Raw genomic sequence first — 23,788 nt, 5'->3', positions numbered from 1 at the left:
ACTCCGATTCAATCTCTGGTACCACATATGGTCCCAGAGTACCACCAAGAATTCTGCCTGAATACAGAGCCATCAAAAAGTCCTGGGGGGTGGGAGGTAACTGGAAACATTGATGGAGAGAGGTTGACGCTGGTGGTAGAATTGGTGTGGCCTTGCATTGCAAGGTGTGGCCAAACACCCCCTAAAAATAACTCTACTTTATCATTATGTACAATTAATGAGATATTAATGAATTATTTTACATTTTGCCTTTGTAAAAGTTGTATCTTCTGGACTTAAGGTAACTGCTCATATTTATGGCTTCCTCCTACTGTCAGAAAAACTGACCAGCAGCCCAAATGGGCCTCAGTAAGGGGATTTATCTGTGAGGAAAAAAGCACAGACTGTGACCACTCACAGACTGATTACATAAAGTTCAACTAGTCAGATATAAATATATCATGTGGGCAGTGCTTGTCAAATACTGTTGGGGAAACTGTTACAAATGTTACTGGTGCTGATATAAAGTATACAACATTTCTGAGGCACTTTGTCAGTATCTAATAAAATGTGTAATATTAATTCATCCAGCAATCCCATTTCTGGAAAATAATATTTTCAAGATGTACAGGATATTTGTAGTAGTACTGCTTATAATAGGAAGAGGAAAATGTAGCTAAATCAAGGTCCTCATCAAAGATGACTGATGAACCATAACAAAAACAAACACTGTCCTCCCGTTGTTCATCGATTTGCTCGAGCAGGCCCAGTAACGTCTCCATTGTGAGACTTCTTGTTACTGTGTTTGGCATATTGAATACTCTCAGTAGCTTGCCAGGCTCTCCGAGAGGGGTGGAGGAATCGAATCCAGTTCGGCCAGGCTGGCTGTGCGCAAGGCAAACACCCTACCGCTGTGCTATCACTTCAGCCCGATGAACCATATCCCCCCCAAAATATATGTATATATACATATGTATATTATGTATAAATATAAAATAATTTACCATGTTTTAACTGAAAGTAGCATGCTAGAGCATAACATATAGGGTACTATTTTACTTGTGCAGAAGAAAGTATTTAGACCTATGTACAAACAAGCTCTAGAGTTTGTACGGAACACTATTTGAAAAGGATACTTCCAACCTGATCATGGAATGACCTCTAAGAAACTGAGACTTGGGTAAAACAATAAGAAAATAGGAAGTTTACTTTATAAACTTCTATCACATCTGGATTATGTTAAATTTGTATATTAACTTCATCATGAGAATTAAGATACTTAATACTTACTTGATGCCTACAATGTACTGAACATATGAAATGGTACATTTTGAGTACTGGTGCTTCACCCCATGCATAGACTCAGCACCAAAATGTTTTATTGTGTTTTTTTTCAATTTTTATTAGTGAAACACCATGAGGTATAGTTGTAGACTTACAAATTTTTGTGCTTGGGTTTCAGTTATACAATGATCGAGTACCCATCCCTCCACCAGTGCCCATTCTCCACCACCACTAATCCCAGTATCCCTCCCACCTCCCCATCCCCCCATCCCACCCTGCCTCTGTGGCAGGGCACTCCCTTTTGTTCTCTCTCTCCTGTGGTTCTCTCTCTCCTGTGGTTCTGTGGTTTGCAAAAGAGGCATTGAGTGGCAAGCACCAAAATGTTTTAAGATTACACTTCACCAGACACATGAAGACTATACTGTAAAGCAGTTGAAGACAGTATCAATGATGTTTGACCAATGTTTATCACCAGTATCTACCATAATTCTTAGTACACAGAAAAAAATGCAATAAATTTTTTCTGAAAATATGGACAAATAATAAAATGTATTCTAAGAATCAAAAATCAAGAGTCAGGGAGACAGCTCAAAGGACTAGAATAGATGGCTTGCTTATACAAGGCCCAAGTTCAATCCTCTATACACATAATCCTCCAAGCATTGCCAGGTATAGCTATGGTGGCCTCCAAAATCTATAAGCCAAAGTATCTGAACCCCTTCTTCCAGACCACTTATCACCAGGAGTGGTCTAAGACAGTCCACACCTGGAGGAGAGTGTCTCAAAACAGAAAGTCATCTGAGTCAATATCTCTACCACATCTGTCCCTACATGAACCAAAATGTTCCCATTTGCAAACTAAAATTTTGGGAACTGGAGATAGTACAGTAAATAAGTCACTTATCATGCACATAACTAACCGAGATTCTATCGCTGGCACCCCATATGGTTGCTTAAGCCTGTGAGACATGAAGTCTGAGAACAGGATCAGGAGTAAGCCCAGGGAATCAGTAAGTACAACCCCCCAAAAAAACAAAGGAAAAAAGAAAGAGGGAGGGAGGGAGGGAGGGAAGGGAAGGAGGGAAGGGAGGGAGGGAGGGAGGGAAGGAGGGAGGGAGGGAGGGAGGAGGAAGGGGAGGGGAGGGGAGGGGAGGGAGGGAAGGGAGGGAGAGAGGGACGGAAAGACAGAGAGAAAGAAAGACAGAAAGGAAGGAGGGAAGGGAGGGAGGGAGGGAGGGAGGGAGGGAGGGAGGGAGGGAGGGAGGGAGGGAGGGAGGAGAGAGAAAGAAAGAAAGAAAGAAAGAAAGAAAGAAAGAAAGAAAGAAAGAAAGAAAGAAAGAAAGAAAGAGAGAGAAAGAAAACCAAACTTTAGCTTCATTGCTCTGTAATCTCTGGAAGCTTTAGAACTGTGAAGCTAAATTCATGTAAAAATCAAGTATTTGACAGGTCATAGGGAATGTCAAGTCCTATCAGATTCATTGTGAAGCCATTACCAGCATTTTGAGAGGCACAATGTTTGCACAGTTGGCAACCTATATATATTGTCTCAAATTAGTAGCCATGTGTATTGATTATTTTTCCCACAAGCATATCTCATACCAATCCAATAAGGAGGGCAGCCAAGAATCTGCCACTGCCTGATACTTAATGCATCCACAAGAATGATGGCATTATAAAGAGTGTGATGCCACTTTCCCTTCTGATTTCTAATAGTATAGTGTGATAAGGACTATCAATAGTAAAGTAAGTTTTCTATGATCTATAGTATTCTGTGCCTTGAAGGTGGCAGGGAATCCAAATCTATGATGAGAAAGTCTCATGGTCACTCCCAGTAATACTGGTGCCACAAGGCAGACAGTTCAATGCTAGGGCTTGGCAATGCAATGCTGCTCAAGACCAGTAATGCTAAGGACATCAAAGCCAACCCATAGTTGCACAGAGCCACCAGAGTATACCCAGTGGTGCTTGGGAGTCATCAGAGTTATACCCTGTGGTGCTCAGAATATCCAAGGTACAGGGGGCCATGCAGACCAAACTAGGGTTACCATACATGCAAGGCAAGTGCCCTTGGTCTCTAAGCTAACTCCCCTACCCCTCTCTATACTCTGACCACATTCAATAAGAAAAAGTGTAAAATTTAATTAGTTTGGACCTTCTTTGCTTGCTATCTTGATTTTTTATCTTAAAGAAAAGATGCCCCAATTTTGCTAAAACCAATAATGCTCATGAATAAACTGTTGTGTGATAGATATATTTTAAGCATCTTCTGAAAGATCATAGTTTTTTTCTAATTTTTTATTTTTAGGATTTATAAACACAAATAATTATCATCAACCCTCACACACAATCCTCATGGCTCCCATGGCCTCACTTTGAACCACCTTATCCTCACTCCGGAGGTAAGTCCAACATTCCAGCTCTCCCCACTTTCTTCCCCCTACTCTTCACCTGGCCCACTTCTACTCATCTTTTACTCACCTCATGCTTCATATCAAAATGACAGAGATGTTTCCCTGGTCCCCTGATCTAACCCCCTAGTTCTTTTTTTTTATGTAGGAGTTCTGCTATTTATTCAGACACTGATTAAGCTGCCTGAAAAACCCCCTAGCTTCTTTAACCGTGGCTTCCAGCTCCAGAGAGGGTCTTCTAACTGCAAGAGGTGTGCTGCTACTGGCATGCAGGAGGACAGGATTCAATCCTCGGCTCCACATCATCCCCAAGCACCCCCATAAGTGATCCTTAAACATCAAGCCTGGAGTAGCCTCTGTGTACCACTAAACATGACCAGAAACAAAATCAGTTTGGCAACAATAAAAGATTTCTGGATATGCGATGGCAAAAATTAATTCAAAATCAGTGAATTCAAGATGCTTCTGGAAGCACTCTCCAGAGTTGCATTTCTCAAAAGAAAAGATGTCACACATGGAAAAAGTTGAAGAAACCCAGATCTAAACTATTTCCCCTCCCTGTCTTTTTTGTCTTTGTTCTTTGTCTTTGTGGCACTTAATGCACTTTATATTTATATATTCACTGTGTAAACTGTTTGAATATCTATCCTTTCATTAAACTACGAACTCCAGATGATGAGAAAAAACATGACTGTTCGTTGGCCAGTATTATTATCAATAAACATGCGCTGGCTAAATTCTAAAAAAGACATTTTTTTCTATCTTTGTCATAAACATTGTTGTAAGCACTGTAAGGAGAACTGAGTCCCTAACTTATTGATATTCATGATAGTTTGTCACTAGTGTGAGATTTGGGTAAGGTATAGATTGAGAATGGGATTTGGTGTGTGGGAAATTTCATATGACATATTATAGGAGAGAAAAAAGTGATATTTTAATAGAGGAGGAGAGGTTGGTTTTTTGTTTGTTTGTTTTGTTTTTTCTTTTTGGGTCACACCCGGCGATGCACAAGGGTTACTCCTGGTTCATGCACTCAGGAATTACTCCTGGCGGTGCTTGGGGGACCATATGGGATGCTGGGAATCAAACCCGGGTCAGCCGCCTGCAAGGCAAATGCCCTACCCGCTATGCTATTGCTCCAGCCCTGAGGAGAGGTTTCTTTTTTTTAAGCTACTCATATTCAGAAAGCAAAGAAAGCAAGGCAGAGAACACATAAAACAGAAATTCAAGCAGCTAAAGGGAAGGTAGCAAAATTCTGGAAAGTGAAACAGGAATAGGAAGACCTGGGTCCAGTTATTTGGGGAGAAAGAAACTGAGGGAGGCAGCAGTTTGGATCCTGTGGAGAGTGAGCAAGAATGCTGTTCACAAGAACTGCCAGGTGGGATAGAAGTAGATTTAAAATAAACCCGTAGCTGAAGGATGGGGAAGACGTGGGAGGAAGGTCTAGGGAAGTAATATACAGATACTATATGTTCTTCCACAATTAATGAGCAACTAAGTTCTAAGTCTGGAAAAAATAAATTATACATTAGAGTATTATGAAAAGCTGTAAGATAAAATATGGGTCTCATTCTCCTAAAGAGCCCTGAATATAATCTCAGGGCTAGGATGAAAGAGACGTTACTGGGGCCTGCTCGAGGCAATCGACGAATAACAGGATGATGAAATGAAATGAAAATGAAATAAGATAAAATATCCCAACAATCAGGGTGTGCTTGAGCCCTCTACAGTGGAATGACTAGCTCACAACTGATGTTGCAAAAATGACAGTTTCCATGTCTAAGAAATGGGTAATGAAGAATGAGTTGCAGTCTACACTGCCTTGTGTCTGGCCTATGTACCCAAAAGGCCTATGCTGTCTTTTGTGGTTGATTCTTCATATCTAAAGGGTATCTGGAAAACAGTTCCTCTTAGTTGGGGTGTAGTGCTTCTTTACAAATTGAGAGTGGGGCAAAATTCTCTGTCAATTTGAGACCCAATAAAATATTAATGGAGGATGCCAAAGCTCACAGTAATAATAATAGATAATAGGTATTATTTATTGATACTTACTGAACTCAGGTTGTACGACTTGCTTTGAAATTTTTATGTTTGCTCGCTGAAGCAGAAATTATATAATTTGAAATAAAGCCTGGAAGCTAAGGAAAAACAACCTCATATATTTTAAATGTGTAAATGATCATAAAACTCCACGAAACATATTTTTGTCATTATTCATTTTTATTCAGATAGGAAAAATGAGGCCCAGCGAGATGGATGCCATTCAGCAAGAGGTTAAGGACTCAAATCCAGATTACTGACTGCAGAGCCTTAATCACGGCACAGTTCCTTCAATTTGCATGTACTTTACAATTAATAAAGCCCTTTAGGAGAGGCGAAGAGACAGAAATATTATCTGATCTCCCTACACTTAGGACATTTTATCTCCATTGTACAAACTGGGCTGCTGAGACTCAGAGATATTTTATGGGTGTCTGGAAAAGCAGTAACACTAGTACCAGCCGCCAAGCAAGGGGCTGAAATCTACAACTCTCATCCCTCCCCCTCTCCTCCTCCCCCGCCCCCCCCCAAAAAAAATGCAGCACCATCTTTCACTTCTGCTTTAGCAGGCTTGCTGGGGACGATTAAGTTGCATGCACACGATCAGATATGCAGGGGAGGATTAAAGCTGCATCTAGGGTTTATTGAGTTTGGCATGAAGGTCCGTGGTACCTGAAAACTGGACTCTCTCTCCAGGCTGAAATATGATTTCATCCAGCCTCAATGTCAGTGAGGAACCGTGGGAAAAGAAGCTGACCGAGTAAGCAGGGACTGATAAACTGGCTCCAGAACTGACCCTTTCTTGGTGCCTGCCACCTTTCAGACGGGCCCTGCAGCACAGTCAGCAGTGACCAAAGAGCAAGGCAGGGACACAGAGACAGAGGAAAGAAAAACCCTCCGTTGAACCCCCACTGGGGCCTGTATTCTGTTAACTCCCCTCTTGCTTCATGCCCTCTCTTCCCAGCTCCTCCGGGGCTGTGCCCACAGTGTCAAACGCTGTCATTCAACCCCGGGCTGCTTCTCCTACATTCGTCTCATGTCTTAATTACCCCAGGTACAAATCCATTATTTGGGGGGACTCTGGTAGCCAGGACACTGCAGCTCGGGCTCACATTCCCCGGTAACTCATCATCCTTCCATTACACGCTTCACACCCAACCACATTTGCTTCCGATCCGCAGTCACCCTCCTCCCCTTCATTTAATTTTTTTTTTTTCCTAACTGCAGTCCAATAACGCTGACACGGTGAGGGATCGGAAGTCACGGCTATTGCAGCCAACTCCCGAGAAGCCCAAGCGAGCGTGCGGCAGGGATGGGCAAGTGGAAAATGTGTCTTTCCTCCCATGCAACATTTTCCTCTGAGCCGCCCCCAGCCGGCTCTTCTGGCCCAGGGAGGGGAAGATACCCGGGGTGGGTACCAGTAGATCCAAACCGCGCATCCCGCCGCGTCCAGCCCCTGCGCTCCCGCCACCGCGGCTGCGGCGAGGGGGACGAGCCCGGGGCGGACGCCGCGGACTGAAATGAAACACCCATCCCGGACAGGGACCGGGGGAGCGGGCCCCGGATGCGGCGGCTGGCTGCCTCGGTCGCCATGGCAACGCGCCGAGCGGGGATGCAGGCGGAGCGCGGCGCGCGCGGCGCGGGGATACTCACTCCATCGCCGGGGCTCGGGGCGGCGGGGCGCCGCTGCTCAGCTGGGCTCGCCGGCGCTGCTCGCCCGGGGCCGGGGGCCGCACACGCGCCGGAGCCGGGAGCGAGTCTCGCCCTCCGCGTCCGCACCCACTCCTCCCCTTGAGGGTTGGCAGGGACAGCTCAGGCTCTCTCCGCTCCCAGCCTGCGAGTAAAACGGGAAGCAATTGGATAATGTGGTGCGCGGGGCGCTCGGCAAGCCACTCCACTTGGAGTGTTTCGGGGAGGGCGCGCGCGCCGGCAGCTGCGCGCCACGCAGCGTGGACAGCACCAGCGCTGAGTGCCCCGGGCGCCCACGGCGCCAGGTGCGCCCACAGCTCCCCGGGGACCAGCGGTGCAGCACGGAGACCGGGGGGTGTGGGTGTGGGGGAAGCGGGGAGGACAGGAGGGGCTGGAGAAGGGGCGGGGGCAGGTGCAGACGGGTGGGTGAAGCTGAAAGCACAGGAAACCACTGAGTCATCGGCAAGGTTGCAGCGCTGGCGACTAGCAAGTTGCAGGAGAAAAGGCGCGTCCGGTCTCCTTGGGCTAGCAAGGACTGGCCCCCACCGAGCTGGCACAGGCTGGTAAGCGCCGTGGCGCGGCCCAGCGGGCAGCCGGCACCAGGCTGAGTTTCCCAAGGAGAACTCCAGCTGCGTTGCGGCTTTAGTTACTGCGGTGTTTCGTCACTTTGGCGGGCCCCACGCCCTTCTTACCTCATCGGATTCTGCGTATTCCCCGCCTGCCAAGAAAACATCAGCTAACCTTTCTGGCCTTCTTTGGAAACAATGGGGACGATGAATATCATTTGCCAACTGCCACACCCAGAGTCAGCAGTCTCTCGGGACAGAGGTTCCCCGCCCTGGATCCCCGTGAGAATTCCCTGCTCCTGAGGGTTTCCAGAAGAGGAAACGCACCCGTCCAGGTGTCCTGCGCCTGCTGTGCTGACCGCTCGTGCCTGGGTCGGGCTTCAGGTGTTGGTTGCATCTCACTGCCCCATCGTCCCTCTGCTAGGGATGCGGGAGCAAACCCTGCCCTGGGAGAGCTCACTGAGTAAAAAGACAAAACAGAGAGAGAAACGTCATCCTAGGGTGAAAAGGTTGCTACTGAATTACTGAAATACTGTGACATCTTAAATTTTAATTTTGTGACTGCAATTCTGTGAAGATGCTTAAAACCACTGACTTGTATATTCTGGATAATTTTATGGCATGTAAATTAGCTTAATAAAGCAGGATTTGGGGCCGGGGACACACCTGCCAGAAATCGAATGAGGCTTGTGCTCCTGCTCACTGAGCTACTCCATGATCTGATAAAGCTTGCTTTAAAAACATACTCTACTCTCAAATAAAAGGGAGTGAGTGTTCTAAGGTAGGCCCTAGCTGGCGGGGATTTCACCAAAGACCTCCCTTGAGACAGTGAAGGGAGTGTGGAGGGGGAGAGCACAGGGTGGGCAAACCAGAGGGTTAAAGTCATTCTCATAAAATAACATAATATGAAACTAAGACCCAAGGACAGTAGAGAAAAGGGCCAGGAAGATTGCTCCATGGTTGGCAGCTTGCCTCATGAACTGGGGAGAAGGCAGCTGGGATAGAGAAGGGAACACTAAATCAATGATGGTTGGAGGGATCGTTCTGGATGGGAGATGTGTGCTGAAAGAAGATAAAGGACCAAACGTGATAGCCTCTCAGTATCTGTATTGCAAACGATAATGCCCAAAAGTAGAGAGTATGGGGGAAGTTGTCTACCATATAGAGGGGAGGGGGGGCGATGGGATGTGGGGGGGGGCGATGGGATGTGGGGGGGAATACTGACTGGGGACATTGGTGGTGGAAAATGTGCACTGGTGGAGGGATGGGTGTTCGATCATTGTATGAATGAAACTCAAACATGAAAGCTTTGTAATTATCTCACAGTGATTCAATAAACTAATTTTTAAAAATTAAAAACTGAAAGTCATTCTCAGACCTCTCTGGTTTCATGGCTCAGGGCAAGGCAGGGCACTGTAAATCCCAGGGGAAGACAGGGGACCAGTGCAGAATGTTCTCAGCAGACTGTTCTCCCATGCTGGGAGATGGGAACGTAGTCAAACCCAGTGAAGATTCACACAGCTTTTTTTGTGGAGGAAGATGTGAATCTTCCCTGGGCTTCCATTCAGAGAGTCTGGTGTGAATGTGGTTACTCAGGACACTTTCACTTACATCCCTAAGGCTAGAATTCAGCAACTGGCCATATTTCATTTCTGAAAACGCTGAGCAAAGCAGCTTTCAATTCTGCATCACCGTGTGCCTAGTTAAAACAGGAGTGCTACGTCCCGTGAAAGAAGAGGGAAATGGGGGCCAGGGAGATATTTCAAAGGGACAAAGCCCTGGATTCAGTCCCCTGGCACTACTTTGTCCCTGAGCACTGTCAAGAGTGATCCCTAAGCACCAAGCTGTGAGTAGTCCTTTTCCTGAGCATCTGCACTCAGGAATTGCTGACTCTACACTCGGGAATTATTCCTGGTGGTGCTTAGGGGGACCATACAGGACGCTGGGGATCAAACCTGGGTGAGCCGCATTCAAGGTAAGCACTCTACCCTCTGTACTATCACTCCAGCCCATTTCTGTCATTTCCAATGGTAGAAGTGTTTTCATTTCAACTCTCACACTTTCTTGTGTTTTGTTGACTACCTGTGCTATCATTTCTTTGACCTCATTGAACATCCTCATCATAGTATCACTAAAGACACTTCCTAAGAATTTACTGATGTTTTTGTCTTCAGTGATAACTGTTTTTGCTCATTGAGCTTGGCGGGTTTCTATGTATCTTCTGCATTGATTTGATTTTTAAGTCTTTGGGGTTGAGCATAGCCAGGTGTGGCCCAAAGACTGGAAGAATGTTAGCAAACATAAATAGTTTCTTTCTTTAGCTCAATATGGGAAAAAGGCGTGTCCCTCTTTCATTGTCCTTAATGACATAAGCATATTATATATCTATATATACATCCTACATATGTATTTATGTGTATATAGACATAATACTTTATGTGTATATTTTATACATATATACATAATTATGTACATAAATAATCTCAGATATATGTATATATATATGATTATGCTCAAATCATAGAAGTGGCATCTGACTCATGAATCATTCTGGGAGATAAACTTTTGGCCATGGAAGGAATTCTGGGGGATACCTAGTCTGACAGCCAACATAAACTTCTACAACTGATCTGGGATCATCCTCCTTGTTGAAACACACTTATTGTTTTCTTTCAGCTCAGAAGACTGAAAAGCCCTATTTGTTTGTTGTTTTTAGAATTCTCTCACCCCCCCCCCACAAAATGACGTATGTGTTCAGAACAGCCCATGATTATGTGTGTACAGATGTAGCAAGAACATTTATTTCACCACTGCCAAGTCTGACCCACAATGGAAGACAAACAATGACCTCTTAGAGATAACCCAGTGTGACACCACAGATTCATCAGGGGACTTTGCCAAGTAAATACAACCTCATAACCACACACTAGAGATAATCAGTCCAATGTCACCCACTCTATACATTGGTCAAACTGAAACCCAAAAGCCTTATTGATGCTTAATTGATGTAATCCTTCAATTACATGATTCAGTATAATTAGTGAATTACTATAGTTCTCCTATATCCAATAAGTCTGGTATTTCATTACTTGGTAAACTTTCAAAAGGCAAGTTTATGCATCTTATTATTAAATATTTTCATTTCATGATACCAGCACTAAATTTCAATATTAAAAGAACACTTCCTAAGGTAAATAAAGGATCTTCTGGATTCTATTCAGAAAAAGCTCACTGGAAAGGTGAAGAGCTCTTTTCCTTTCTGAGAGTTGAAAAGTTGGATCTAATCTTGAGGGAGAAGGTTCTGCTCTAGAAAAACAAATGTTAGTAGAACATTTTACATATTCAGATGCAATCAAGCACTGAGAGTATAGGCCTATGAGAAAGAAGGTTTATTTTTTCAATTTTGTTCATTAATATATCTCCTAGAACAGTTCCCTAGCACATAGTAGGAACTTTATATTTTTGGAATAAATTTTTTTCAATTACTCTTGAACAAGACCCCCAAGAAATTGTACTTTCAAGGATCAATTTTTTATCAGATCAAAGAATTTACAGATGATGGTTCAGATCAAAGGCTTGATATAATTGATGACTCTTTCTCTAAGTATATATTTGATGTCATCATGACAATTTTAAATTGCTTATTCATGTTATATTTGCTATCTAATAGATCACAAACCACATACATAATAAGTGGTAAATTGTATATATTTGTTTTTCTCATTCTTGGGTGTTGAAACTTTATGAAGGGAAGAAGGCAATATTTAAAGCATACAATCTACTGTAGATTTCTATGTTCTACCTATGACATTAATTATCAATTCAAGTGCATGACGTGTTCAGTGGCCAAGAACCGAGGCCTCCCCAGTAGAGGAACAAGGAGATGGAGGACTCATGGATAGATGATTAAAATTACTTGTTTATTTCCAGAGCTGAATAGCCTTTATACAATATCTGAGGGGGGTTGAGGTATTGGACTGCACAGAGCTGTGACTGATCGTTTACAGACGTAAATAAAGTGTTTCAATGGAGGCAATTCTCTTGGGGGCACTAATTCAAGAAGATGCTCTGTCTCCCAGGAATACCTATATTACTTTTCTCTTTTCCTTGCTACTAATACACATTAAACAATTAAGTTTATTTCTTATTAATACGGGCAGTTATTTGGATAAACATCTGTAGCACTGTTGCACTGTCCTCCCAATGTTCATAGATTTGCTCGAGCGGGCCCAGTAACGTCTTCATTGTGAGACTTGTTGTTACTGTGTTTTGCACATTGAATACGTCATGGGTAGCTTGCCAGGCTTTGCCATGCAGGCGAGATACTCTTGGTAGCTTGCCAGGCTCTCCAAGAGGGGCGGAGGAATCAAACCCGGGGTGGCCAAGTCGGCTGTATACAAGTTGGCTGCGTGCAAAGCAAACGCCCACATAGTAGGAGATATCAATTTCAAAAATTAGTTCTCAGGACTCTAAGGGCAAGCAAGGCTTTTACCATTAAGTTCCAACTAAGTCCTCAGGCTGATTTAGCTCTTCCTTCCCCATAGGGGTCCTTTTTCTTAAATCATCACAGCTTGCGTCAAGATCTTGCTTTTGTGCTTTCCAGACTGTCCCATTTTGATGCCGGGATAGCTTTGCTGCTGGCTTCGGGTCTATCTAAGTCCCATGATGGGACCCCTCTTGTGGTTATTAGGAACTATGGCAACAAAAGCCTGAGTCAAGTAATTATGACAGATGCCCAGGAGCAGATATGTTAAAGTCAGTTAACTCTCAAATATTAGCTCCATGGCTTGGAGGCCAGCCACACATGCTAGGGTTAAAGGGAGCTCAGATAGAGAAGGGACCACCAAATAAAGGGTGTTTGGAGGATCCTCCCAGGATGGGAGAAGCATGCTGAAAGTAGACTATAGACCAAACATGATTGCCACTCAATACCTCTTTTGCAAACCACAACACCCAAAGGAGAGAGAGAACAAAAGGGAATGCCCTGCAACAGAGGCAGGGTGGGATGGAGTGGGGGGATGGGGGGTAGGAGGGATACTGGGATCAGTGGTGGTGGATAATGGGCACTGGTGGAGGGAAGGGTACTCGATCATTGTATAACTGAAACCTAGGCACAAAAATTTGTAAGTCTACAACTGTACCTCATAGTATTTCACTAATAAAAATTTTTTAAAAAAAGAAACTTAAAAAAATATTTAGGATCATAGTATTAATGGCCTTTCTATGTTTAAGGAAAGTACACTGTTCTATAGTAAAATATGAAAAGGTTATAAGGGAAATAGTAAAGCAAGTAATTCACTACAAAAACAAAATCCAGAGTCACCATGAAGGTTTAACTTCATAAGTAATCAAGCCTGATGTAGGGAATTTAGTAGTTAACAAGGACAGGTGAAGCACAAAGAAAGGGTCAAAGGAAAACTCAGGGGATTATGGGTGCTTGTAAGAGCACTGTAAGTTTCTCTGAAGTGGAGGAAAGGGGGCAATTCACTGATGGAGCCTAAAACACTTAGGCTTAATATCCAACAATTAATAATCAAAATATCAACCTTAAAATATGCTTAGAGCCAAGGGTTATGTTTAATGCTTTTCAGGGTCCATAGGGTCCTTGTAGGTAGGGGAAAGTTTCCAGTGAAAACTGTTTCTAGTGAAAGTCTAACAGTTAGTGATCCTGCCAAGGTTTTGACCTTGGGAGAGAAAATTCAAACTGTAGTGAAAGGCAGCACCCAGGAGTTAAAGAAAAGATGTCAGGTTTTCTGGTTGAAAATTAAACTATAATCATGAATAAGAAAGGTGTCTATCCCAGAGAATCTCAAGGTTTAGTAGAGAAAAAATAAAGAATCGATGCATTCGCGGCCACACAACCTCTTATAGTCTAGCCCACTGATGTACCTAAAGCAGCACACATGTGTTTGATTTTAACATGCTTGTATTCTCTTATATGCATTCTCCGCCCCTCTCGGAGAGTCTGGCAAGCTACCAAGAGTATCCTGCTGGCATGGCAGAGCCTGGCAAGCTACCCGTGGCGTATTTGATATGTCAAAAACAGTAACAATAACAGGTCTCATTCCCCTGACCCTGAAAGAGCGTCCAATACATTGGGAAGGATGAGTAAGGAGAGACTGCTAAAATCTCAGGGCTGGGATGAATGGAGACGTTACTGGAGCCCGCTCGAGTAAATCAATGAACAATCGGATGTGATAAAGATGATATAGAATAAAGTGATAAAGAATAATCATACCAGACCTGCATCATATTAAGGGTCCACACCACAGCTCCTTCCTGACCTCCTGCTTGCTGCTTTACATTCCCTGTTGAGACTTGCCTCCAGGTAACATCACTGGACCTTCCTTACTGTGGAATGAAAGATGAAACCCCTCCCAGCCAGGTCCTGGCAGCCTCCACACCCTACCTGTGCCATATAAAAGGACCATACCAGAGCTCCTTCCTTCTGCTTGCTACTCTGCTATCCCAGATGAGACTTGCCTCCAGGTGATGTCTCTGTACCAACACTACAGGGGAGTATAGAGCCCCCTTTTGGCTATCCCAGCAGCCTCCACACTCAATCTGTGCCATATTAAGGGCCCATGACACAGGTCCTTCCTGACCACTGCCATCCCAGGTGAGGTGCCTCCAGCTGTCATTACTGGCCTACCCTGGAATGGGAGGTAGAGGCCCTCCCGTCTGCTAGGTCCCAGCAGCCTCCACTACCTGTGCCATATTAAGTGCCCACACCACAGCTCCTTAAGTATATAGCCACTTAGTCGGCCACACAACAGATCTACTCAGTTAATTACAGGCTGCTCACAGTTACGCTCCTAGGCGTAGATAAGAAAAGAGCTACCTCCAGCCTAATCCCTTACTTATTCCAGTGTAAATAGTGCTGCAATATACACAGAAGTGCAAATGTCTTTTCAGAATAGAATTTTTAGGCCCTTGGAGCACATGCCATGAAACGGAAATGCTGAATAATAGAGAAGCTCAATTTCTAGTACTTTGAGAAGTGTCCATATTGTTTTCCAAAAAAACAAAGGGGGACCAAGTTGATATCTGTATCAGCAGTGAACTAAATTCCCTTTCTCCCCACATCCACACCAAAACTGGTTGTTTTTGTTCTTCATGACGTGCGCCTATCTCTCTGCTGTACAGCAATATCTCATTACTGTTTTGATTTGAATTTCTCTGATAATCAGTAATGCGGAGTAGTTTTTCGTGTGCCTTTTGGGCATTTGTTTGCATTCTTTGTAAAGATTTATGTTCATCTATTCCCTCATATTTTATGGGGTTGGCTATTTATTTCTTGTTAAGTTCTACCATTGCTTTATGTGTCTTGGATATTATACCTTGTCAGAAGAGTGATGGGCAAATACTTTCTCCCAGTCCATGAGATGTATTTTTTATCTGTTCTTCATTTCTTTTGCAGGGTAGAAGCTTCTCCACTTGATGGAGTCCCTTCTGGTTAACTCTGCTTAACTAAACTTACTTGACCAATGGTATTAAATTATTGGCTCTTGCAGCACTGTTCACATTGAAGGTATCTATGTAGCACTATTCACAAAAGCCAAAACAACTCAAATATCAAAGAACAGATAACTGGAAAAAGAAACAGTGGTACATATGCACAACTGAATACTACTTGTTTATGAAAAGAGATGAAATCATGCAATTTGTTATTACCTGGATGGATCTGTACAGTATCATGATGAGTAAGAATTGGTAAGAAGAAACACAAATACTGAATGATCTCTTTCATATGTGGGACATAAACAAACAAAGTATGGGAATAATAAATGACGAAGGACAACAAAAACTGAAAACTTGTCTTCAGTAGGAAGTCTACCAGAGCAGAGGAATTGGGTGGATGGAGGAAGACATTGCTGGAGTGAGGGAAGTAAACGCTCTGGTGAAGAGTGGGGTGCTGAAATGTTCAATGCATGAATTCCTACCACTAACAATATTGTAAATAATTGTTTCTAAAATAAAATTTAGGGGCCAGAGAGATAGTACAGCGAGAGGGGCTCTTGCCTTGCACGTTGCTGACCTTGGTTCATTCCCTTGTACCAACCATGGTCCTCTAAGCCCACCAAAAGAGATCCCTGAGCTCAAACCCTAGAGCAAGTCCTGAGCACTGCTGGATGTGGCAAGTATATACATAAAATTCTATTTAGATGTCTGCCACCATGTCAACTCACTCACTGTCTCTGCTCCACCAAACCCCAACTAAATCTCCCAGGAGATGCACACCACGCAACTAAACCTTATGAACTTGCCAGCGACTGCTGTCAAAAATCCCAGATTTCTCATGGGAGGCAGATGGACTCAATATCCAACAAATTAAGGCTCCTGCAGCAGTACCCATCAGCATCCATCCCCACCACTACAGCTACACCAAGGGCCCAACTCCACCACCTTACAAATGCTCTCTATAGAACCAGCAATCTCCGAATACTTTCAGGTACTGACACCCAGGCTGAGAACTCTGGTGCTATTTTCAGAGTTGGGATGGGTAGCCTCTCCCCTACTCCTGCCCCCCCCATACTTACAGCAGTCCCTGAAGCCCCATCCACCACCCACATCTGTAGCCTTATCGACTTTGGCCCAGACCATTGATCTGGAAGTGTCTTGAAGGTGGGACCACATATATGGCCATATGACACCTCCTGACACAACAAATAGCTTAATAAATTCTTAAACAAGGACTTACCAACCCTTCAATAAGATATATAAAGTGTTCACATAAATTTATTTTCTAGATCTATTGATATTAATATTGCAACCTTGTTACGTAATCAACTTTAATCTAAAAGTTGTATCAGCACTTGCCACTTTTCCTACATTAAATAAAAAATTAAAATAAATTCAATTTCACAAAAAATAAAATTGAGGGAGTTATACAAAATGCAGTTGTAATATTTCATGATGAACAAAGATAATTTCATTCATATTCATAATCCATCTTCTATCACATTTCAAATAGCATAGGTTTTCTCCCATCTGTGATAATGAGGTAACATTTTTTAATATGGAGGAAGATATTTTTTAATATGATATTTTTTAATATGAAGGTTAGGTACTATCCCTTACACTCAATCCTCTACTACTGCTTCCAGTCATAGTGGCAAATTTCTTGTGAATGATGGTTTTCAGGATAGAAGATTGCTTTACTGGTACTGTTAAACAAAAAAACTATGACGGCAGTGAGAATTGGTATGAAAGTGAAAGAGTCATGAAATATGCCATGAATCAGAATATGGGGATAAGAGAAAGGCGTCAAGCGTAAGGCTATTAAGACCAACTATACCAAGATCACAAGGCTACTTCTCCCAGAAGGGAGCATAACATGAGGCCCCCATAGCCATGCCACTGGTCTCCATGACAGGCTGTTTCACATGGGGCGCCCCAGAAGGGGTGGGTTAGAGTCCTCCCCCACCCCAAAGGACCCAGCTCTGGCAGCCAAAAGCCTCCACAACCAAACTGCGGCCATGCTCAAGGTCACTCCCCACGTGCTCAGTCTGAGCCTCACACACGAGTAAACATATTCCTGGACCACATCATAAGATACTCCCTACCCATTCTCCATAATTACCGCACCATATTTGATGGGGTTCAGATAGTAGGCAACATATCATAGAGGAAATATATATATGCATATGTACTACGGATATATATATACCAAACCTCACATCACCCAAACTTTAAGAACATGTTAGTGATATCCTATAGAGTGTCTTAATGGCTCCTGCCAAAACAGAACAATCCTCACGCTGTTTCCTATATGAACATTTTTTAAAAATTTTTTATTTATTGAATCACTGTGAGAACAGTCACAAAGCCTTTCAGTTTAAGTCTCGGTCGGTCACACAATGATCAAAACCCATCCCTTCACCAGTGCACATTTTCCACCACCAAGAGCCCCTGTACACCCTCCTCCTGCCACTCCCCCTGCCTATGTGGCAGATTTCTACTTTACTCTCTCTCTACATTTTTTTTAATTTTTTTTCTTTTTTTATTAGTGAAAAACCATGAGGTACAGTTATAGGCTTACAAATTTTGTGCTTGGGTTTCAGTTATACAATGATCAAGTGCCCATCCCTCCACCAGTGCCCGTCATCCATCACCACGGGTCCCAGCATCCCCCCCCCCCCACTCCCCATACCCCTCCTCCGTCCCATCCTGCCTCTGTGGCAGGGTATTCCCCCTTGTTCTCTCTCTCTTCTTTTGGGTACTGTGTTTTGCCAGAGAGGCTTTGAGTGGCAATCATGTTTGGTCTATCGACTGCTTTTAGCATGCTTCTCCCACCCTGGGAGGGCCCTCACAACACCCTTCATTTGGTGCTCTCTTCTCTATCTGAGCTTCCTTTTCACCTAGAGCCTGTGGCTGGCCTTCCATTCATGGACTCTCTCTCTACATTGATCATATTCAATATTACAACAAAAGACCCACCATTATTATTTGGAACTTTCCCCAACAATCAGACCTGCCAAAAGGCATCATCAGATCATTTGTTTTCTATTGCTGATTATGAAGAGCATAAGATGTTGCGCGGCACTATTGCAGCCACATTATTTTGGATTTCTGATATTCTAGTAATAAGTCTGGAGGGATTACTGCCAAAAGCTGCTGGGTTCTGAGATTGGTTTTTGTGCCTCTGGGATCATGGTCATTCCGGAGCCGGAAGAGGCTTTCGTGGGTGGCAACTCGGGGCCTTGTCAGGGCAGGGAGCAGGGCCGTTCCATCCCCCATCCCATGAGGCCCTGCGTGCCTCGTCACTGCCGTCTCATACCTGGCTGTCCATTAGGCTCTGAAAGGTAGCAGCCACCATGTCGCCGCCGCCAGAGGTAAAAGGCAGAGGGACAAACACCCTTTCCCTCCTAGGGTGGCATGGTACCATAGTTTAATGCACAGTCCAGATGCATTTCAGTTGGGCATATATTTTGCTCAAATTTTCCCACCACCATTCAAGCCTGCCTTCCAGGGACAGACACTAGATAATTTACTTTCCATTGTTCACTTTGCATATGAAAAGAATAATCCTGGTCCCCACATACTGGATCCATGCTTGTAGAAGCTCATGGTCGCCGGGATTCCATCTGGAGAAGGTGGGGAGACAGCACCTGTCCCATCTTGGACCTCCTGGCGACATCGGCTTGATACAGGACCTGGAGAATTCTCCAGGTGTTGTGGAACCCGCTGGCCAGGTTTATTCACTGCTGTGTGCAGCAAGATGGCGCTGGGGGTGAGTTGAGGATGTGACTTCCGGGGTCAGGGGCTGACTGGGAGCCGGGATGGAACTGCCTGGTCCAGCGCCCCTCTGCAGTTCAGAAGAATAGTCCTGGCGCGCACATACTGGAGCCATGCTTGTAGAAGCTCATGGTCACTGGGATTCCATCTGGAGAAGGTGGGGAGACAGCACCTTCCCCATCTGGGACCTCCCTATGTACACTTTTTTTTTGTAAGCATGTTCAGCAGTTCTTCATAACAGACAATACGAAATATATTATATTGTGTTTTGGGACAGGGTTTGGGGCTTGGGACGGAAACATCCCCAGTTTGGTGGTGGGAAGGTGTAATGGTGGTGGGATTGGTGTTTAAATATTAAATGTAATCAAATATTGTGAATTAAGTTATAAAAATTTTAAAAAAAAAGACCAACTATACCAAAGCATTGAGTTTACATGTGCCTCCATGAAAGTACTGTTATCAAAGGAAGTGAGTGATGACCAATAAAATGCTGTAATTTTGTTTATATTATGTTAATCTAGAGACTGGGTAAGTTACTTCTAACAAGTATTCACTTGATTTCAGATATCAAACTTTCTATCATCACTAGAAAGCTCAGTAAATTAGGCTTGATCTTCTTTAAACTACCAGTTGCCACTTATCTCATCTCCCATTAAACTTCTATTCCCAGGTAAAATTTTCAAATGTCTTTTTTTTTTTTTTGCTTTTTGGGTCACACCCGGCCATGCACAGGGGTTACTCCTGGCTTGTGCACTCAGGAATTACTCCTGGCGGTGCTCAGGGGACCATATGGGTTGCTGGGAATCAAACCCGGGTTGGCTGCATGCAAGGCAACTGCCCTACCCGCTGTGCTATCGCTCCAACCCCTCAAATGTCTTTTTTGAACCAAGTAAACTCAACTTTTTCCTCACATTACCTTAGTCAGTTACTCCCATTCATTGGCACTCCCAGAATTCTTCTCCAGGTCAGGTATTATCCTCTTATCACTGACTTAAATTCTCATGTGAACGCCTTTATATGTAAACACTTTATCACAGTTGTCTTGACTTCCCAACCCCAATAACTTCAAATTTTTTCACTCAAGATAACTACACTCATCATATTACACATTGTAATGCCAAAGATGAGCATGACCTATTTTAAAAGAAAAAAAATTAAATTACAAAAAGCTGAGCTCTTCCCTTTATCCTTTTTTCTTCTTTGGTCCTAAAAACTTGCTGCAACATGAAAAGAGAGAACATCTGAAAAGATCTGATTCGGTCTCATCTCCAGTTTTCCTTGCTGTCTCTTAGCAGTCTCTGAGGGCACAGATTTGGGAAAGAGCAGCTGGCGGAAGGCGTATGGCAAGTGCAAGTTTTCTTTATCCAGAACTCTCAGATTGTTTAAGGGGAAAATAGAATTCCTCCATGGTCTCTTTCCATTAGAATGCTTCCACTCCTATCTCCAAAATCAATCCAATGAGGCTGATACAAATGCAGATCTGGACAATAAGGCTAAGTTGGAAAAAGGCTCAAATCATGTCAGGTTAAGGTTGGGTATAGCCTTCAACAAGTGAATGTCCTAGTTAAACATTTTGAAATAAAATATTTTCCTATTAGAGCCCTCTGCATTCCTTTTATGCACTCTGCGCCAACTTCTCTGAACATATTTCCACTAATCCAAGATATCAGCCAAGCATATTTTGAGGTGAGTTTTATATACCAGGCCAATATATCTTTTGCAATATCTGATTTTTTAAACATTTTTAACTAAATTAAAAGTTTGTTGTGCAATGAATCTAGTCAAAGTAGATAGAGTGTTAACTAGAACTCATCTGCCTCACAGAAATTGGGAGGGGTGGGAGGTGGGGTTCTATTGGGGTTCGCGGTTAAAAATAAGTATTGGTAAAGGGAAATGTGTTTGATATTTACAAGACTGAGACCTAAACCTGAAAGCTCTGTAACTTTTCCCACAGTGATTCAATAAAGAAATAAATTATTTTAAAAAAAATAACGGACAAGAAAAAAAAAAGTTTGTTGTGCATTTAATATGAATGTTTTTCTATGCTCATGAACTTAGGAAATAAAGCAATTTTGTATTAGAGGTTTGCAAGTAACTTTTTGGATACATTTTAAGGGGGAGGAGTCCTGCAAATTCATTTTTTAAATTTTAGTATTATTGAGGTAACATGGCTTACAATAGTGTTAAAGTTAATGTTCTTAGTGGACTGTTACTACACCTCCACCACTGCCACAAGTCCCAAAAACTTTGCACCACTGCCCCACCCTCTACCACATTCCTAACTGGGAACCTCAGTTCTCTTATTAGAGTTCTAGAGTTTGTTTTTAATTTTTTGTAGGAGTACTGCTATTTATTCAGTCACTAATTAGCTGATTGAATTGGGCATGAACTCCACCTTAATTAATTTTTTTAATTTTATTTATTTATTTTCTTTTTATATTTATTTATTGAATCACTGTGGGAAAAGTTACTAAGCTTTCAGATTTAAGTCTCAGTCATACAATGATCAAACACCTTTCCCTTCACCAGAACTCATTTTTCACCACCAAGAACCCCAGTATACCCCCCTCCCACCCCTCCAAATACCTGTGAGGCAGATGATTTCTACTTAACTCTTCTCTACATTGATTACATTCATTATTTTGACAAAAGATGCACCATTATTGTTTAGAATTTCCCCCCAAATAATCAGAATTGCTGAAAAGGCATTGTGAAATATTTTGTTTTCTATAGCTGGTTATGAGAATCATGTAATGTCACACGGCCACGATTTTGGATTTCTGCAAAGAGCCAGATGATTACGAGATTGGTTTCTGTGTGTCTGGTGTTATGGCTATTCCGGAGAGCCGCTCGTGGGGGGTAACTCGTGACCTTGGTAGGGCATGAAGAATATGCTGGTACCGCCCCCCCTTCCCATGAGACTGCAGTTGCCCCTTCACCACCAGTTCATACCTGGCTTTCCAATAAGCTCTGAGGTGGCAGCCACCTTGCTGCCAGGGGGGGAAAGGCGGAAGGGAGCAGCACCCTTTCCCTCCCGGGGAGGCATGGCACGGTAGTTTAATGCATGGTCCATTCACTTTTCTGCCACAAGCTTCCAGGCTCTGGATTAAATCCTTTTGCCTCTGGAGCCATAGCTGTTCCAGAGAGCCACTTGTGGGGGGCAACTGGTGACCTCAGTAGGGCATGAAGGACGAGACAGTACCGCTCCCCCTTCCCATGAGACTGCAGTTGCCCCGTCACCGCCGGCTCATACCTAGCTTTCCAATAAGCTCTGAGCCAGAGGCCACCTTGTATGCAGTCCAGATGCATTTCTGCCAAAAGCTGCTGGGTTTCAAGATTTGTTTCTGAGTCTCCGGTATCATGGCCATTAATCATCTTGATAAGGAGCCAAAGAGGCCGTTTGTAGGTGGTGACTCGGGATGGGGAGAAAGAGTCAGCTCCACCCCCATGTTGTGAGGCCCCGTGTGTCTCGTCACTGCAGGCCCAAACCTGACTATCCAGTGGCCTCTGGAGGATGGTGGTCACCAGGCCGCCAGGGAGAACAGGCCAAGTCACAAAGCCTATTCCCACCTGGAGTGGCCCAGCTCCAGTAACCTACTGCAGGAACAGGACGCATTTCTGCCAAAAGCCTTTGGGTTCCGAGATTCGCTTCTGAGTCTCGGGGATCATGGCCATTAAGCAGTTCGATCAGGAAGCAGAGAGGCCATGCCTCCAATTATATAGCTGAGCCAGAGGTGGTTTGTGGGTGTGTCTCCCACATACCTAACTTTTGGCCATTTACTTTCTTGGTAAACTTTGCCCCAAGTGTTTGGGGTCTGACCAAAGGCACAGCAGCAATTTTGGGGTATCTGAAAGCCTGACATTGCCATCAGGTTGCTGATGCACTCATCTTAGAGGTACAGACTGACCTGCTGGTGGCACCATACCCCCTTAGAGTTTGTTTTTTATTGGCAATCATCTATTTCTCTTTTTCTGTTGTTTTTAATATGCCGCAAATGAATGAGCTCACCGAAGTTTTTGTTCCTCTTCCTCTGACTTATTTCATTTAACATGAGATGCAGACATCATCTAGTCTATCTACATTGCAGCAAACGTCATGATTTCATTTTTTTCTTATCACTGAATAGTGTTCTATTGTATGTATATTCACTCCACAGCCTTATTATCCACTCACCTGCTTCAGTCCTATGTTTTACTTGGCTGTTTTTTGGGTACTTTTTTATTAGTTTTTGTTTTTGAATCACACCCAGATGTGTTCAAGGATTACTCCTGGCTCTGTACTCAGAGATCACTCCTAGTGGGCTTAAGGATCATATTGGTGCTGGAGAGTAAAATTGTGTCAACCATGCTCGAGCGGGCCCAGTAACGTCTCCATTGGAGACTTTGTTGTTACTGTGTCTGGCATATCCAATACTCTCGGTAGCTTGCCGGGCTCTCCGAGAGGGGCGGAGGAATCGAACTCGGGTCGGCCATGTTGACTGCGTGCAAGGCAGACACCCTACCCGCTGTGCTATCGCTCCAGCCCTATACAAGGTAAATGCCCTACCCACTGCATTATAGCACCAGGCCTTACAGGCATGAATG

The 23,788-nt window shown here is 43.7% G+C and overlaps 1 protein-coding gene across 5 annotated transcripts in view; it reads right to left on the bottom strand.

Annotated features, from left to right (window-relative positions):
* PALM2AKAP2 (PALM2 and AKAP2 fusion) overlaps positions 1 to 7,654 on the bottom strand; it is a 524,226-nt gene extending 516,572 nt beyond the window's left edge. For 2 of the 5 annotated variants that reach the window (XM_056117283.1, XM_056117286.1), the window contains exon 1: positions 7,365 to 7,635. In XM_056117283.1, the coding sequence (XP_055973258.1) occupies positions 7,365 to 7,369 (5 nt within the window). In that variant the 5' untranslated portion in view covers positions 7,370 to 7,635. Of the gene's footprint in view, positions 1 to 7,364 lie in introns of all 5 variants that reach the window. The other 3 variants (XM_056117284.1, XM_056117282.1, XM_056117281.1) reach the window with 3 other exon arrangements.
* Between the last annotated feature and the right edge of the window lie 16,134 nt (positions 7,655 to 23,788).

The sequence above is a fragment of the Sorex fumeus genome, unplaced genomic scaffold (genome assembly GCF_029834395.1).
Source record: "Sorex fumeus unplaced genomic scaffold, SorFum_2.1 ptg000034l, whole genome shotgun sequence".
In the NCBI taxonomy this organism is placed as follows: domain Eukaryota; kingdom Metazoa; phylum Chordata; class Mammalia; order Eulipotyphla; family Soricidae; genus Sorex; species Sorex fumeus.
The sequence above is the reverse complement of the archived record's forward strand: the minus strand, read 5'-3'. Positions and strand labels throughout refer to the sequence as shown.